At 39.8% G+C, this 18,082-nt stretch overlaps 1 protein-coding gene across 1 annotated transcript in view; it reads right to left on the reverse strand.

Annotated features, from left to right (window-relative positions):
* HMCN1 (hemicentin 1) overlaps positions 1–18,082 on the reverse strand; it is an 86,808-nt gene that overhangs the window by 20,332 nt on the left and 48,394 nt on the right. Inside the window, exons 31-41 of the mRNA XM_015569952.1 lie at positions 16,552–16,722; positions 15,962–16,132; positions 15,136–15,306; positions 14,797–14,967; positions 11,545–11,694; positions 11,113–11,250; positions 9,808–9,929; positions 8,329–8,566; positions 2,684–2,746; positions 1,327–1,446; positions 293–427 (exon numbers count right to left, since the gene is read on the reverse strand). Of these exons, the coding sequence (XP_015425438.1) occupies positions 293–427; positions 1,327–1,446; positions 2,684–2,746; positions 8,329–8,566; positions 9,808–9,929; positions 11,113–11,250; positions 11,545–11,694; positions 14,797–14,967; positions 15,136–15,306; positions 15,962–16,132; positions 16,552–16,722 (1,650 nt within the window). The remainder of the gene's footprint in view (positions 1–292; positions 428–1,326; positions 1,447–2,683; positions 2,747–8,328; positions 8,567–9,807; positions 9,930–11,112; positions 11,251–11,544; positions 11,695–14,796; positions 14,968–15,135; positions 15,307–15,961; positions 16,133–16,551; positions 16,723–18,082) is intronic.

Raw genomic sequence — 18,082 nt, forward strand, 5'->3', positions numbered from 1 at the left:
AGACTATTAAAAATAGTCCCACAATAAATATTCTGTAGTCTGATGCAATGGAGTTCAGTAAAGTAGATTTTATTAGATCATGCAGTATAATTTCCTCTCTCTCAAATATAATAAGCAAATGTTATTCAAAACCACCATGCTGCAAACATTTGAAATAGCCATGGAATATTACATCTGAAGACCCCCAATTGAGAAGCTCAATCTATAAAAGTGTTCACTTTAAATGATTCAAAAGTCAGGGTGTCTTAATTCTTAGTATCCTAAGCTAAAGCAAAGGCCTCCATGGTTATACCTTGACAACTCATCCCATCAGAGGTTCTTCGAAAGCCAATTCCACAGCGGACCACGCAGCGATAGGATCCAATGGTATTGTCACAGTCCTGACCAGCATGGCATGTGTGTCCACCTAAAGCACACTCATCAATGTCTGCAACAAAGTGGGGCATTTAATCAAGGTGAGTGGAAGAAGCCAGGCTAAGAACCTGCTGTGAAGTGGGGATAAGAAAAGCAGCAACAGCACTTGAAAAATATATAAGAGCAAGAATGCTGATTTTTTTGGTTGAGTCATTTCAGGTGGGTTAGATGGCTGACAAGCTCACAGTAGCATAGTGTGATATCGTCACTGACCAATCCAGCCATTAGACCACTTATAGATTAGGTGTTTTAAAAAAGTTACTTGTCCTTTCTGAGATCCCAGTGTTCTGTAAAATCGGAACAATAATATCTATCTCTCAGTATTGCTTTACAAATGAAAGGAAATAATGTCCAGTGCCTACTGGGCTCTCCATAAATGTTATTCCTCTCGCCTCCTATCCCCCGACTCTTTCTCTCTTTTGCATTTAGAAGGGGACCGCCTTGGCACAGAGGGAGAAATCCTTTCTGCGTTTCATTATTTTTTAATTATAAAACTAGATCATTACACAATTGTAACTGAAGCATATCTAGTGTCTGATAGAAAAATGTTTTTTTTTTTTGTTAATGTTCTCAAAGTGCTAGCAGGATTGTGCAATTTAATTGAATTCTTTATAACCAACCTCCTTAGTTTTATAATTGTAAGATGAGTAGAGTGATGGTCCTGATGCCTCTCCTCACTGTGATATAAGGAGTGAGAGAGTCACTACAGGCACCCATATGAAGGGCCCCATATGAAGGCCGTGTGTGGGCAATATTAAGATCTTCCTGTCTGTTGCCAAGTGTGGGGGGAGGGGTGAGAGGGGGCAAAAGAGTAGAAAAGAAGAGTGTTGGTCTACCACACTCTCTCTAGGTTGCGACTGTCATGACCTTTGCTGAAATATGTTCATTAGACTCAGGGTTGTGAATAAAGACCTTGACAAGTTCTTCCATCAGCAGCGATGGTGAGGCCTTTAGGGCAGGAGCAATAATAGGTCCCCATGGCATTGTGGCAGATATGGGAGCAGGGCTTCCCTGTTGCACATTCATCTTCATCTGAAAGAGGAAACAAAGGGCCCAATTGGTACATGAACACCCTGCTTTCTAGGAGTTATTATCGTCAGTGTTTAAAGAGGCCAAGGAATTGAGTCACATAGACCAGAAAATGCTCTCTAACATGGGAATGCTGATTAAAAATTAATGCCGAGACACCCAAATTATCTTTGATAGTGAATAGATGTTTAGATTGATTCTAAAACAATGATGATGATAACTAAGATATAACAACCATTTACTGGAGCTAACCTCTTTTTACCTACCTGAACTCATTGCACACAGTGTTCCTAGGAGATAAGTTGTTTTTTGTAAAGCCTCACCAGAGGATATTTTTCCACTGATTTTTAGAGAGAGTGGAAGAGAGAGGGAAAGACAGAGAGAAACATCAATGTGAGAGAAACACATCGATTAGTTGCCTCCTGCATGAGCCCTGACCAGGGCCCAGGCCAGGGAGGAGCCTGCAACCCAGGTACCTGCCCTTGACCTAATTGAACCTGGGATGCTTAGGTCCACAGGCCGATGCTCTATCCACTGAGCCAAACTGGCTAGGGCAGGAGATGAGTATTTTAATTACTATCCTCATTTGCGTAATAAAACTGAGAAGCAAAGAGGTTAAGTAAACTCCCCATGGTTACACAGGCCATTATTGGCGGAGCTGGAATTGAACCTGGGCAGTATCATTTTTAAAGACCACTTTTTACCAATATACATTACACTGCCGACCAGTGAGAGAAAGGCGTGAGCCATTTACTCAACCTTTCACCTCTCAGTGACTCTCTTGAGGTGGTACTTGGGTGAGAAAAGGCTGGTTTAGTCACTGGTCTTTGGCCCACAGTCCTGCCCTGTCCTATGATTGAGCAATTCTAGAGTTAGGTGACTTAGAGCTGAATTACTGCTGTGTCACATCCATGGCAATTAAGTGGCCTCACAGAGTCCAGTATCTTGTCCCTGTGCTCACTCCGCCTCTGTCCTGCACCCTGATCCCTGGCCCTTGATTGTGGCCAAATGGGAAGAGCACAGGATTTGTATCTAAAACGCATACCCAGCGCTGCCGCCTGAAAGCTGAGTGACCAGAGGCACTTCTCTACGTCTCCACCTCCTCAGCTACAAAAAGGGGTATTTATAAGACTATGTGATGATTACATTTCTAGCAAAATGGCAACAGATGTCCATTTAATGGAATCCAGTATGAACATTTTAATAGAAATAAAAGTGCATTATTTATTTCTATACTCACCAGCACAAAAGGGTCCAACTGAGTCTAAGGCAAACCCGGAGGGGCACTGATTACTGCGGTCTCCTACCAGAGAGAAAAAAGCAGAATGAACGGGCTTGTTGGAATATTAGCACTTGTTTCTTTCCAGTACAATCTTCCCTGGGAAGGTACGCCAAGATGGAACACACACATCAAATGCTCTAGGTGAAAACAAGCTGGAATGGAAAACTTCCCCTGTTTCTCAACCAAGAACTAAATGAGTCACAGCCCAGAGATTGTTGGCAAGCAGCCACTAGAAACAGATGTTCTGTTTAAGTTGTTTATATTAATCAAAAGAAAATTACATTATTCATTGATAATGAAAAAGGACCCAAGGTTAATATGTACTCCACGAATAACCAAGGTGAAGGCGTATTTGTCCAGCCATTGCTGTTTGTTCTAGAAGTGGGGATGCTATTTTCAAGCCACTGAGAAAAAGACCGTGAAAAACAGAGACTCTAATGAAGAAATCCACTCTTTCTGTGAATCTCCTCCATTTGTCAAGTGGGGCTCCCAGGTCAAAGGCCCTACATGCTGACCAAGAGTTCTCCTTTTCCATGTAGTCAGAGCAAAGGGCCAATGGGCATATTATGATAGAACAGAATTCAAGTTAGAGTCAGAAAAGACAACATACTAACAAAAATAAACAGGTTAGTCAGGGAATCTCTTTCCTTAGAAAGTAACAGGGTCTTGACTGTTTTAAGCGGTTTAGCAAATATTTTTCAAACATTAGTGACCTGAAAAAAATGAGATGAAACTCATCTTTCAAGTTTCCAAAATAATGAATGTGTACCTAGCTTCTAAGTCAACCGTTAGTCTAATAAATTTCTCCTAAGGGACATTTTATCTCATTTATATTGTATATTCAGTTCATAGTCAGCCTCTTAGACGTTATCTTAGATTTTCTTTCCATTCTAAATGCATGAAACTGTGATTATTTTTATGATTGTTTTAGGGGCTCTTCATAGAGGGAGTCTGGGCTAATTTTTCAGATTCATCCTATTTTGGAGAGTCTCTGAGTACAACATTGTTTGAGCCTTGCTGCGAACATGCAACTGTTCAAAACTGTTTATGAATGTGGGGGGTGTAAGAAACACTACTCCAATGAAAGTATTTCCTTGGCTAGAAAACTAGAGTCCTATCTGCTATTTCTGTGCCATCTGATTGTTTAGAACCTTAATGAGAAACTCTAATGGTTCATGATCCATTTCTACCCTGACTGTAAAGATGACCCTGAGAGCATCTGAGTCTTCTTGAAATGGCAAAGGAACGGGACTAGAATAGGACCGGTGGAATAGAAATGTCTGGAGAATCGTTGCTAAACGATTATTGCATGGTTACTGTGCAATAATGGTCACCTAGCACTGTGAGTCTCAAACCTCACAACTCCTCTACTCTTACCATAATTAATTTTCTGACGAGGAATTAGAGTCTGAGGTTATGCAAATTGCCTCAAGTCAAAGATCTAACATAAGCCGGAACAAGAATTTAGATGCAAATCTGCTTGACTTTCAACCACGGAAATCAAGAATATAACTCGGGTGGTGATTGTAATGCATGCTTCCTTTCTACTTATTCACTTACTTGTACATTCCTTAATCCAACCGGTATGTTCTGTAGGGCACTGTGTTGTGAATGAAACTGTGGAAAAACTGTGTCATATAAACACAGTTAGTTGTTACCTGATAGTAGCTTTTGAATTTTGGTTCTAAGTGGGGGAGATTTCTTCCTTTAGGCGGCATTTGGGCAGCTTTTGGGGATACACTTTGATTTTTCACAATGCTAGGGAGGATTATTAAAATCTGGGGAGAAGGGCAGACCCTGGGGCAGGTTTTAGAAGAGCCCTCTAAAATACCGCAGTGTGTGGTATAATGATGCAGATGGAGAGCTGTCCCTGGCTCTGATTTCCATGGAAGCGAGAGAGCTGTTTTTAATTATCTAAGGCTAGGACCCATCTTCCACATATTAAACACTATTTTATGTGCTTAAAATATACAATGAATTTCTAGGAGTGCTCCTGGAATATAAATTGATGTGTGACTATACATGTTTTATTGAGAGCATAACCAAGAATTACTCGATTCCTTTTTTTTTTAAAAAAGATCACAGCAGGGCTCTATATATTGTAGGTTCAGTCATAGGAACACTTCCCTCTTATCTTGCATTGTAGTAATGTCTAATGGTTTTTACATTGAAATACAACATATTTTGTTATAAACTGTTTTCCTTTAGGTTACAGTTAAAGTATGTTGTTTTGAACACACTTTAAAATACGGGAATCATTAGTTATGATTTTCATTTTGCCATATTAAGGGGGCAATGCAAAATATTTGTATTAAAAATTAGAGGCCCAGCCTGCACTCTCTCCAATCTGGGACCCCTCAGGGAATGTCCCTCTCACAATCTGGGACTGCTGGCTCCTAACCACTCACCTGCCTTATTGCCCCTAACGGCTTCTGCCTGCCTGCCAGTCTGATTGCCCCCTAACCGGTCCCATGCCAGCCTGATTGACGCCTAACTGCTCCCCTGCCAACCCAATGGCCCCTAAATGCCCTCCCCTGCTGGCCTGGTTGCCCCCCAACTGCCCTCTCCTGCTGGCCATCTTGTGGTGGCCATCTTGTGACAACGTGGGGACGGCCATCTTGTGACAATGTGGGGGCGGCCATCTTGTGATGATGTGAGGACGCGAGGGCCACCTAGGCTTTTATTAGTATAGATAATTGTAGAAACTTTTAAGTTTAAAATTCCCTGTAAACTTGTCACTTGGAACAAACTACTACCAACATTTTGATGCTTCTCTCTCTAGTCACTTTTATAAGCACTCTACAGAATAATGGCCAAACTACTGATCATAAAATCTCTTGGAGAGCTTATTAAAACCAGAGATCTCTTGGTCCTATCTCAGTCAGAATTGCCAAGGAAGAACCTTAGGATCTGTGCTTTTAGCCAGTATAAAGGTTTTCTTATAATCACGGTGAGATGGGCAACCCAGGTTGGTTGGGATCATATTGTATATATACTGCTTTTCAATTATTATTATATCGGGTACATTCTCCTTTGTCTCTTATTCACAGTTACCCTGTCAACACCTAAAACAGTGCGTGGTACACAGTAGGCACTCACCAAATATTTTCAAATGAGTAAATATGCTAAATTATTTTTTAAATCCTTTACATTTACTTTAAAGACTGCATAAGAATTATCATACAGCTGTGCCATCATTTAAGCATTTATCTCTTACTTCCAGGACATTTGTTATTGGCCATTTTTGTGATTTTCTTAGGGTAGATTCTTAGACTGAGATAACTAAAAAGAAGGGAATATTTGAAAGGCTATTGATACATACTGCTTTCTAGAAATGTTAAACGAAGACACAACCTCTGCTGGCAGTGTATGGGATGTTCATTGCCCTATACCTCTCCAATACTGAGTGCATCCCATTTCTAAATCTCTGAGTAATAATTGAAAAATGTGCAGTTTTTTACTTATTGGTGAAGTTAAACAATTTTTCATATTCATTTTGTCATTATTGTTTTTTCCTTCATGCATTTCCTGTTCATAGCCGTTATGTGTTTTTCTACAGGGGTGTTTGCCTCTTTCTTGTTGAATTTTTAAAAGCCTTATATATATTAAGGTCAATCATAGTTGATCGTAATATGTAATGCAAGTATTTTTTTTCTTGGTATATATTTTACCTTCTCAATTTTGTTTTTTCCTTCCATGAAAAAGTTTAAAAAAATGTATTTGTAGCTAAATTTATTTATCCTTTCCCTTTATTGTTTCTGACCTCTCTTTTATTTAACTTGTAAAATTAATCATATTTTATAATTATATTTTAAAAACTAGTCAATTTTATTTTAAAGATCAATTTAAAAAAATTATACTGATTTATATTGTGAGTTGTTTTGACCAGTCGTTTCCAAATGCCAGTGTGCAGACCAGATATTAGAATCACTTAGGGGTTGTTAAAAATACGAACTCCAGGCTCTACCTTTGTCTGGCTAAACAAAAATCTTTGTGCTTATAAATCTGAACTTGCATCAAACTTTCTAGGTGATTCTAAGTGCACTGTAACCATAACTGTAGTCTAGACCCAACAAAGAGAAAGAACCTCTGGTTAAGCAACCAAGAATGCAAGCTTGCCCCCTGGTGTTCATTTAAAAAGAAATTGCAGGTACACAATTCCCAGCAAAATGTTAACAAGCAAATGGGCACACATATCAGATGTAATGTATTCGTCATAGTATCTAAGGATAGCAAGGGGTTTTAAATGTCATATAGTGGGACCCGAGCCCCCAACAACACCCCTACAAGTACCACAAAGACCTTCCAGCCATTTCAGGCCTAACGGATTTACACAACTAGGTAGAAACTATACATGACTTTTCAAAAATCTCCTTAATTCCTCTAGTCCCAGATGATATAAATTATTTTTTAACCAAAGGCCTGTTCCAAGTTATGTTTTTTAAATTATATGGGGTACTAGAAAAAGTAGAAACAGATTAGATTTGAAAAGGAGGCATTGTTGAGGAAGAGAAAACGTAATTATTCCAGTGGCTCTTTTCTTTTGTCCAAGTGACCTGAGCATGACAACAGTAAAATGAAGTGTTGGTGGCGATTTGTGGCTGGAGGAGGTGTGAGGCCATGGGTACCACTGGCTATGAGGCTTCATGAATCCACGATTATCTCAAATAATATGATCACAAGTCCCTAGATTACAGTGATCGCAAATGTAATGAAACCATTATGAATGAAGAAAAAAATAGTCACATGTATAACCAATAAAAACAAGAGTAAGTGGTAAGAATAAAATTTTTAGTGTTTCTTCTGAGCACGATAAAAACAATATGATGCTATTTAAATCTACTTGGATCTATTTGGGGAAAGCCAGCACATAGCAAAACATACACATTCACAAAGCCAATACGAATAATTTTAAGTGTACTCATGGGAGCCTAAAGTTCAAAGTTAAAGTCAAACAGTCTCAACATCACTACATGCAAGTGTTTCCTACCACCCAAACCCCAGGGAACAGGGAATGCTAATTGTTGCGGTGCCTCTCATGACTGACAAGGAAACCCAGGGTACAGACACATCAAAGAACCACATAGCACAGGGAGGCTGCTGAGATCAAGGGCTGTAGAACTATGCTTGGAAAATGAGAAGCAGTTCAAAAATTATAACTTCCAGGAACAAGAAATGACTGTGGAAATCCTGATTATTGCTGCACTGCTTTAAAAATATGAAAACTTTCTTGGGACTAATTTAGGTTAACATGTACCCATCTCAGGAATTTAAAAAATTCCTTGACAAAGTATAAAATTCAGAACAAGAACAAATGGATTTTATTATCCAAAGAAAACCATCTGACAGAATATATATATTTAAACCTCCCTGTGCATATAGAATAGAATAACTCCATTATGCCAAATGAAGCAGCATATTAGTAAAACAAATGTATTAGAGAACACCCTGACTGGCTTTACCACCAAAAAAAAACCCCAGATAACACGCACGAAAAACTGACGTCATCGTGTATGGTCTACGCCTTAATAGCCTTATTCTGAAGGTCAATGCAATTCTTTAACCCTTTTAGAAAGATTTGGACTTCGTCTGAACCAACTTACCTTTGGAAATGGAAGCATGAATTTTAAAACCCAATGTCTCTTCTAACTGGTTGTAGTCCGTTTCCACAGAGGATGCATGAAGTGTTTCTACCAAGTAAGGCATTCTTCCCTGTGCCTGGTCATAGAAAATGGTGTGGTTCCATGTGTACGGGACGCCAATGCCATCAATGGTGAACAGCCGGGTTGAGTAGGCATACAGCTGCCCAGGACCCGTCTGAACGTAGTCCTCCGTGTAATCCTAAGGGGGACAATACAGGTTTGAGGATCAGCATGACGCTTCCTATTTTTTTCTTGAGGCTCTCTATGAGATGCAGAATGAGAAAAAATGGTTTAGAGGCTAAATATTTTCAGTTCTAAATGAAACTACAGTAGAGTCCAAGAAATAAAATATGAACTTCTTAATTATTACATTAGTTTCATGATTTTACTGTTATAAATTATAATTTCATAAGGGAATCAGAGTTGTAGGTCAAGAAAAGATGTGAAAGGGCAATTGTTTATTCTGTAATTTCAGAATCTTTTATGGATGATACACAAAAACTTTCATGCAAGAGTTACTATTCTTTGAGAAGAAAATTAAACAAATGGCTTAAATCAGCACAGCAGTGATCTCGGTTCTGATAAGCAGAATAATAAATCACTAAGAGTTTGGAAAGACTTGTCCCTGAAGATTTTTTTAAATTAAATTAATTGGAGAACCACTGGTTAATAACATTATACAATTGTCAGGTGTATAAGATTATAATTCAGTATCTGTGTACTCTATTGCATGCTCCCCACCCAAAATCTAGCCTCCTCCGTTACCATGTATTTGGTCCCCTTTACTCACTTCACCTTCCCTCACCCCATTCTCCTCTGGTAACCACCATTATGTCTGTATCTGAGTTTGCTTTTCTTTATTCCTTTTTTTTTTTGGTTTCTGTTTTTGTTAATCCTCACTGTTTTATAAAGAGTGGAAAGGAGGAGGGGGGGAGAGAAACATCGATGTGAGTTGCCTCTGCACATGCCATGACCAAGGTGGCAGATTGAACCTGCAACCCAGATATGTATCCTTGACCAGAATCAAACCTGTGACACTTTGGTGCGTGGGCTGACGCTCTAACTACTGAGAAAACTGGCCAGAGCTACTTTTCGTTCTATAGTCCACATATAAGTGAAATTATATGATTTTTGTCATTTTCCATAGACTTATTTCACTTAGCACATACTGTCAGGATTCATCCATGTTGAGATATACACATATGTATCACATCTTCTTTATCCATCCATTCGCCCATGAACACTTTGGTTGTTTCCATGTCTTGGCTAATGCCAACAAAGACCAGATAGCCACTTCTAACCGCAGTGGTTTAGACATTTACTCCCTGAAGCAAACAAGGGGAATGACACAAGTTCTCTACGCTCTTTCTATGGATCTCTGACCCCTACTCTTACCATTACACCAATAGACAGTGAAGGCAAGTTATCTTGACAGTTTACCTTTACAGCGACTTCAGCAGGTGAATGAAGCTGCAGGACATAGCCGCTCACGACAATATCTAGCAGCAAAGCACCATCGGAATCCAGGCCCCGAGCAATATGAGTCATGCGCAAGATTTCTCCTGGGAATTACAATGCGTTCACTTTAGCAGCAAAAACTATATGGTTTGTGTAAGCGCAGAACAGATTTACCTTACATTCCAATTCAGCTATGTTATTTTACTGAAAACTTGAATACACATAGGCAATAAGAGTACTATATTAGCATTGAGTCCCCAAATTAAAGGTAGGCTTACCAAATTTTCTTCTGAAATCTCTTTTTATGTGCCATAAATGTAGGATATGATTGTGTGAAGGATTCCACACTTTAAAATCACAAACAATAGCAAGACAATTCTACAAAAATGGGTTGCTTGTGAGAAGGGACAGTCAGCTTCATCATGATAATTGGCAATAACTACAAGTCTCTTCCAATGTTTTAAGAAGTAGCAAAGAAGCATCTTAGTAAGTGGATGGTCATGACAGTCCCACTGCTGGGATGATTAAAGCTATGCCCTCCCTCGGTCTTTCTTCCTTAAAGATCACTGCCAATTTGATCACCTTTGATGAGGTTTGAATTGGACCTGAGGGCACTTGGAAAGAGCAATGAATAGCTAATACAAGTTCATTAACTCTAAGGATAAAGCAAAAACACATTAAAATTTGCTTGTTTTTACTTCCATCTGTTTAAAAAAATATATTTTTATTGATTTCAGAGAGCAAGGGAGAAATGTCAATGATGAGAGAGAATCATGGATTGGCTGCCTCCTGCATGCCCCCTGCTGAGGATCAAGCCTGAAATCTGGGCATGTGCCCCAAATGGGGAATTAAACTGTGAACTCCTAGTTCATAGGTTCACACTCAACCACTGTGCCACACCGGCCAGGCTACTTCTATCTTTTTGATAAAGAATCCCTATAAGGTATTCTGATTGAATCTCAGGTTTAGATACAAAAACTTTTAATTAATAGCAATGACTCATTTTCCTATTCTGTTTGGCCTTTAAAACTTTTTTCTAAAGGTTTAAGGAGAAAAGATACAGGAAATACAATAAAAAAGTTTTGGGGTATAAAAATGAAAACTCTTAGAGACCCATGTCAGTAAAAATTTATAGGGAAATATAAAATTGCTTTTATATCATTTATGATAAGACTGCCTCAAAGACTTAAATTATTCTCTGTGGGAAAATATATTTTTCTTAACCACGGACTTTTAAGGCAATCATATTTTTATAGTAATAGAATACTAAGCTGAGCTGGCACTAACCAGTTGCAAATTCCACCTGGGTTTCTCTCTTGAAGACTGCATTGGTGAGGGTGAAGCCATTGACTGCTTCTCCAATTTCCTTTGCTGTTGTCCAATAAATGGGATTTAAAATAGAAACTATCTTTCGCATTGCTGGACCTACATAAAAAGAGATACGTCAGGTGACAAAGCAAAATATCTACAGTTCCCTGTTATTATTGTTTCACAGCATGTTATTCATAAGCATGAAACCTAAATAATCTCGAACAACAATAAAATAAATACTAGTATCTCATGCATCTTTAAGAGTTGACGATTGGGGTAGAATTCCTATACTGACCATTTAGTAGTGACATCTTCTAGAAACTTTTAACTGGAAATAACATGATGAGGGCTAACATATACATTTTTAAAGAAGAGGCTTATTGATTACTTCGATAAGTAAAAACTTACCAAGCCTGCGAGGCACATTGGTAATTCTGGCATGTATTACTCTAGTATCAGAGGTAGGGCTATCTGTCACTGTGGCGTTAAGGAAAGCAATTCCAAATTCAACATCATTAATATTTCCAATAACACTTCCTCTGGCTCGCTGGGGCCCACCTATTGGGGGAAGGAAAAACATGCCTGGATAAGGAAGTAATTTCATCAACATCACATGGGAGAAAAGAAGGCCAGTATTCAAAGATGCTACAAATCTTCTCTCAACCATTTGAAAAGATCATGACATCTGAATTTAAGAGTGTAATAAATAAGCGTTCAAAACATTCCACTCTAATGTAGTACTCATCATCCCTCATAAATCCAGGCTCCTTCCAATCTATGTCCATCATAGCAGCATTTCACAATCCAAAGAATACAATCAGCGTCCAGTCCCAAAGCCAAAATACAGTGGGTGTTTGCTGATGGTAATGAAATGATGATAATAATGAGTTTATTGAGCATGTCATGCACCATAGTAAGCATTTAATATGTGGTAATTCTTTTAATCGTATCAAAATCCCATAAGGTGGTTTATGTTAAGTAGCCACAGTTTGAAGACTGGAAAAAGATAGTTCAAAGAAATCGTCATTACAGCTAGAAGGTGGTGGAATGAGGATCTGAACACAGATGTGATTGGCATCAAAACTCATGATCTTTGACCTGCTCGCCTCCTTAGTGGGAACAAAGAGACCGGAGGACTCACCAGCAAAAAACAGCTCCTAAGTCTTGTGACAGGTCACTGTTAACATAAATGTGACATATCTAAGGGTTTTATCGTCCAGCTTGGGCTTCAGATCTTGGGCTTATCAAGTTCTTCGTATTACATACATATTTTCAAAATGCTTAACCAGAAAAATTTGCAGGATATCATACTTTAAACAGTGCTGCAAAATTCATACCAAGACAACCAGATTGAAAAACAATTATAATTTTAAAAAATAGCTCTGCAGTAATTTTATGCTTTCTTCCCAGTGCTCAACAAAATTATTGGTTACTAACAGAATGGGTGGCTAATGACTATTTCGCAATTAAATTGCATGCTTTGATAAAAGAAACATATTGGGAAGAAGCTGATAGTGAAATTTATAAATATTCACTAAGAATGTATTTCAATGGAATATATTTTAAAATAATCACCAGGTGTTTCAGATATTGTTATCAAGTACTATATACTAGGGAGAAATATAAGTATATTCAATTTCAGAAAAAAACAGTAAGTATAGTATCTCACCACTTTATTGTTATTTTTTTATTTCACCATTTTAATTTGCATTACTTTATTAGAGAAAACATTTTGTTCAACTTGATTCAGCCTTCCGGTTCTGGACTTACATTCATTTGGTCATCAGGTATCAAGGAAACGGCAGTAATAAGAAAGAGGAAAAAAAGACATGAGACCTATCTTCATAGAGCTTGTGTCTGAATAGGGAAGACAGATATTAATGAGAATTCTATCAAAATTGAAATTTTACACTAATGTGTAAGATTTACTACTCGGGGAAGTCTGAAAAGGAAGTAAAAATTGAGTAGCAATCTAATAAAATAGAGGTCTTAACTAAGTCAGGGAAAAAGGCAGAAGAAAGGCTTTCCCGGTAGAGAAAATGGCATGTGTCACCCTTTGGGGAGGTGGTCGCTTGCTATATTGGAGAAACCAAAAGTGAGAGCTTAGAGAGCGATGGGAACCACACTGCAAGATGATGCAGCAAAGCAGAGAGCAGGCCCAATCAGGACCTGGTAGGCCCTATGGGTCCTTATATTTATTTCTAGGCAGGGGAATAGTTAGTTCCCCTATTCAGAAGGATCACGAATTCCCTTAGTTCTCTGGGTCATTGCTAACAAGCATGGCCTCCCACTGTGATCTTGGTTCCCCCGTCTCACAGAGGAAGAACTTGAATCCCACTGCTCAACCACCATCTCCTAGTCCGGCCAGCCTAGTTGGGAGCCTTGAAACCTTCTGCCAAACTCTATAATCCAAACTGTCTGTATATTTGGACTTCCTTCCCTGGGGCCCTGGTACCACCAGAGGCTGAGCTACCAAATGGCTTCACTGAAATGGGACTTACTGTCATGCCTACATGTTCGAAGAGCCTTGGAATCCTTAGTAATCAGCTGATATGTTGAGAAGATACGTTGAGCAGTTGACTGATAGACACTTGCCCTGTAGCTTGTCTAGATCCTAAAAATCTTTTCATATAACTTCTCTCTCTCTCTCTTACTGTGCCAAATGGGCCTTCTTGATTTCCAGGGACATTTTATTTCTAAAGCAACCTTAAAGCTTTGGAAAGTCCAGTCATATCTCAAAACTTCAACAGTGTCAAACTGTTCTTTCTGTTCTGCTTCTCGCCTAGAAAGTCTATGCTCTGAGACAAGTACTCTTAGGACTACCCACCATTTAAAACAATGTTTTTATTTATTTCAGAGAGAAAGGAAGCTAGAAGGATAGAGAGAGAGAAACATTGATGAGATGAGAGAGATACATGGATCGACTGCCTCCTGCACGCTGCCTACTGGGGATTGAGCCTATAACTCAGGCATGTGCCCTGACCAAGAATCGAACCAGTGACCTTTTGGTTCATGGGCTGGTACTCAACCACTGAGCCACACCGGCTGGGTAACCCACCATTTCTTAGGACTCCAGCAAACTCTTTCTAAGACCCATTAGTTCTAGAAATCTGACTTCGTTCCTCCTAAATGTTTACATTACTTACAATAGCTAGCCATGTTGTGTGATTTGAGCTGTGGTAGCTGAATTGAACTCCTCCTACTCTTTGTCCTCAAACTGAATTGGCTTCTATTTCACTTTCCACACTCACGTTCTCCCCCTTTACATCTGTGAAATAACAGCCTCCAATTGTGTATTCCTGTTAGATGTTCAGCTTCTGCTCTACCCTCATTCCTCAGCCTGAAATTTCAACTAGGCTTTCCCCAGGTCTCCACACCCGTTTACCCTTCACACCCAGGACTGCTATTTATGGCTCTCCAGACCAGATCCCATCACAAAGGAGCCTGGGAAGTAGCAAGCACAGGCTAAAATCCAGCCATGAGCTTTGGGGGTAGAGCAGCACCAGCTAGAGGAGGGAAGTACTTTTCCCCCAATTCTTCCTCCCAGAGATGGCACTGTTTCGTAATTTGTGGGTCCAGAGTGACTCCTTTTTCTTCCTTTGCAGAAAGGTTGTAAATGTGCCAGCAGTAGTTCTGTCAAAATCTAACTGAGTTGCTTACCTGGACAAGCTTGTATATTGCATCTGGAAACCTGAGTGGCGTCTCCCGGACAGGGGCGCCCACGGTGAGATGGCTCTGGATTGTTGCACAGCCGTTTTCTGGTCTTTTCGCCTCCTCCACAAGAAGCAGAACACGGGCCCCAACTTTGCCAGTTTCCCCAACTCCCGTCCACTGTGAACAAGAGTGGAATGGTCAATCTGAACAAATCGGTCCTATGACTGTCATGTAGGGTGGCCCTGCCTCTGCAACTTTTATTTTAAGATCTGAGAGGATGGCGCTGCTACAATGACACTACATAGAATGCTTTGCTTGTTCTACTGCAGGAGTCGGGGAGCTCACCAGGACACATGTCAGTGTTGCATCTCTGGATCTGGGAGTCTGGCCCCCCACAAGCTCTTCCTCCGTTGGAGGGCCGAGGGTTATCACACGTGCGGTACCGCCGCATCTGCCCTCCGTTACAGGACCGACTGCAGATCCCCCAGCCACTCCAAGGGCTCCAGTTTCCATGAGCTACAATGCAAAACCATTGGACACGTGCTAAACAATGACATTCACTCAACAAGGACGGAAAGACTCTCCCCAGGAAATGAAAGGAAATATACAGATCTATAAAGAGGCAACTTCCAGAGGTAGATGGATCAGCTGTTGTTTTGACCAGAAACTGAGTATACATCCCAGTGACTGTTCAATTCCATATAACACACGTTTACTGAGTCTTAGAGTATTCCAGCAGCTGAAGGATATGACTGAGATGAGATCTTTGGCTCGCGATGAGCCAAGGCTATCACACTGAAGATACGGTGGGTTCAGATGCTGCTAGCTAGGATCAAAGAATCTAGCTTGGTGACTGAATTAAGGCAGAGAGCTGCCTGCCTGCCTCCATAGAGGAATCATCAACATTATTAGCAGTTAGCAGGTCAGGGTGCTGCTGCCTTTGCACTCTGCAGCTGGTCCCACGGAGTAAATGAAATCGGACACAGTCCCTGCCCATACAAACCCTTTACTTCTAAGGTATAACACAGACTTATAGAAACCACATAACATTTTAATGCCCTACATCGAAGGTAGATGAATCAAGTCACAGAATATTATAACTTTAAGGACTTAAGAGCCGTAGTGGAACTTTAAGAAAGTATAATTTTGACTCACTATTTCCAACACTCACTTGGACAAGGGTCACTATTGCAAAAATCGCTCTGGACATCACTCCCTTCACACCTGCTTCCTCCATACTGTGGGGCGGGATCAGAGCAGTCCCTTGTTCTCTGTCTGGCTCCTCCTCCACAGGACACGGTGCAGGTGCTCCAACTGGCCCAGCTGGCCCACTTGCCATCAACTGGATTAAGGAACAAACAAATATGCTCCGTTAATACTTAAAAATGAGGTTAGCCCTCACCAATTTTCTCAGTGGTTAGAGCATCGGCTCATATACTGATGGGTCTCAGGTTCGATTCCCAGTCAAGGGCAGACTTGATCTCTGGCCTTGGTCAGGGCATGTTCAGGAGGCAACCAATCGATGTATCTCTCTCACATTGATGTTTTTCTCTCTGTCTCTCCCCCTTCTTTCTACTATCTCTAAACACCAATGGTAAAAATATCCTTAGGTGAGGATTAAAAAAAAAAAAGAGCCGATTAAACACTAATAACTGCCTAATAATGACTAATAACTGGGCATTATTAGGTTGAGCAATGTTCTTATTGGCATCAAGAGTCAGTGTTTGTTTATTAAGGGTATAAACATTGCATTTCTCTTACCAGGACAGTGTCTTTCATTGCAAACTTGCATCAGTGTTTCTGCTCCATCACAGTAGGAGCCACCAAATGATGGTGGAGGGTTACTGCACAGTCTTGTTCTTGTCTGGGTCCCCTGCCCGCAACTTCTGCTGCACACACCCCAAGGCTGCCAAGTGCTCCATGCTCCATGAACTACAAATATCCCAAGAGATAGAGTCAAGTCACATCACCATGTGTATTAAAAACAAACATTAGAGAAGTAAATTAACTCAGTAATGAGTGAAATTAGCCCAGAATAAAAAATAATAATTAAAATGGAACCAAAGAAAACATGAGTGATGTTCTTCCTTTCTCCTTCTGATTAGATTTTCATGGAAATTAGTCTATAGGGAAATTCTGAAGGCCAACTAATGCCAAAATGAATGCTTAACATTATTCAAAGAGGCTATTTTATTAAAATAAAAATTTAATCAAACTGCCATATGTAAAGACAATCTGACTTTTAAAATCCTAGATGGATGAGCATTTGCCTGTGCTCTGTGCTCTGGGGAAAGGGGAAAGAACCAGAAGCTTAGGAACAAGACTGTATAACAGATCCAGATGCGGTTATGGGCAATACAAATGTTCCCACCATGATAACTTGGACCCCAGATCACAAGACCATGTCTTTAGGCCTGATTCAGCTCCAAGTTTAAAAATGTACTTGTATCTTTCAACAACCTGATGATTTGCACAGTTGTACTCTTTGGGGGAAAAAAAAAGTCTCCATTACATAATGTTCATGAATGAAAAGTTCTGAATAACACACTTACCTCCTTCCGAAACAAACAACAAAAAAACCGACCAGTGTTTTCCAAGTGCGGCTAAGGCCCCCGATGTGGTAACTAACATATTGCACCATCTGACCGCAGGACTACAACAACCTTATGTTTCTTACCAGGTACATGGGCTGAGAATCAATGTTATGGTTTCTCTAATGTGTTAAGTCAGTATCAGGTCATACGTTTGTTTTGAGGGTCATATCTAGATATGGGACTCATAAAGTATGTTTTTGTGGTCACCCTATTTAACAGAGATATGAACCAAGACAGGGCCTTAACGTCTGTGTCTAAATATTCTCTTAACAATTTAAGAGACATCAAAATACAAGTTGAAAACCAAGACATGATCATTTGGTTGCTTTAGAAAAATTTTAAAATTTCTTCTCATTAACTGTTTTCTAATTGAGTTGACTACATGTCCCTGTACTTTATAGATACAGGCAAACACAGTCACACAAATTTATTTTAACTGACAAGAATTTGCACTGAAAAGTATTTGACTAGCCCTAACCTGTTTGGTTCAGTGGATAGAACGTTGGCCTGCGCACTCAAGGGTCCCAGGTTCGATTCCGGCCGAGGGCATGTACCTTGGTTGCGGGCACATACCCACTGGGGAGTGTGCAGGGGGCAGCTGATAGATGTTTCTCTCTCATTGATGTTTCTAACTCTCTATCCTTCTCCCTTCCTCTCTGTAAAAATTCAATAAAATATATTTTAAAAAAGTATTTGAC

Source organism: Myotis davidii, unplaced genomic scaffold (genome assembly GCF_000327345.1).
Source record: "Myotis davidii unplaced genomic scaffold, ASM32734v1 scaffold362, whole genome shotgun sequence".
Lineage (NCBI taxonomy): Eukaryota > Metazoa > Chordata > Mammalia > Chiroptera > Vespertilionidae > Myotis > Myotis davidii.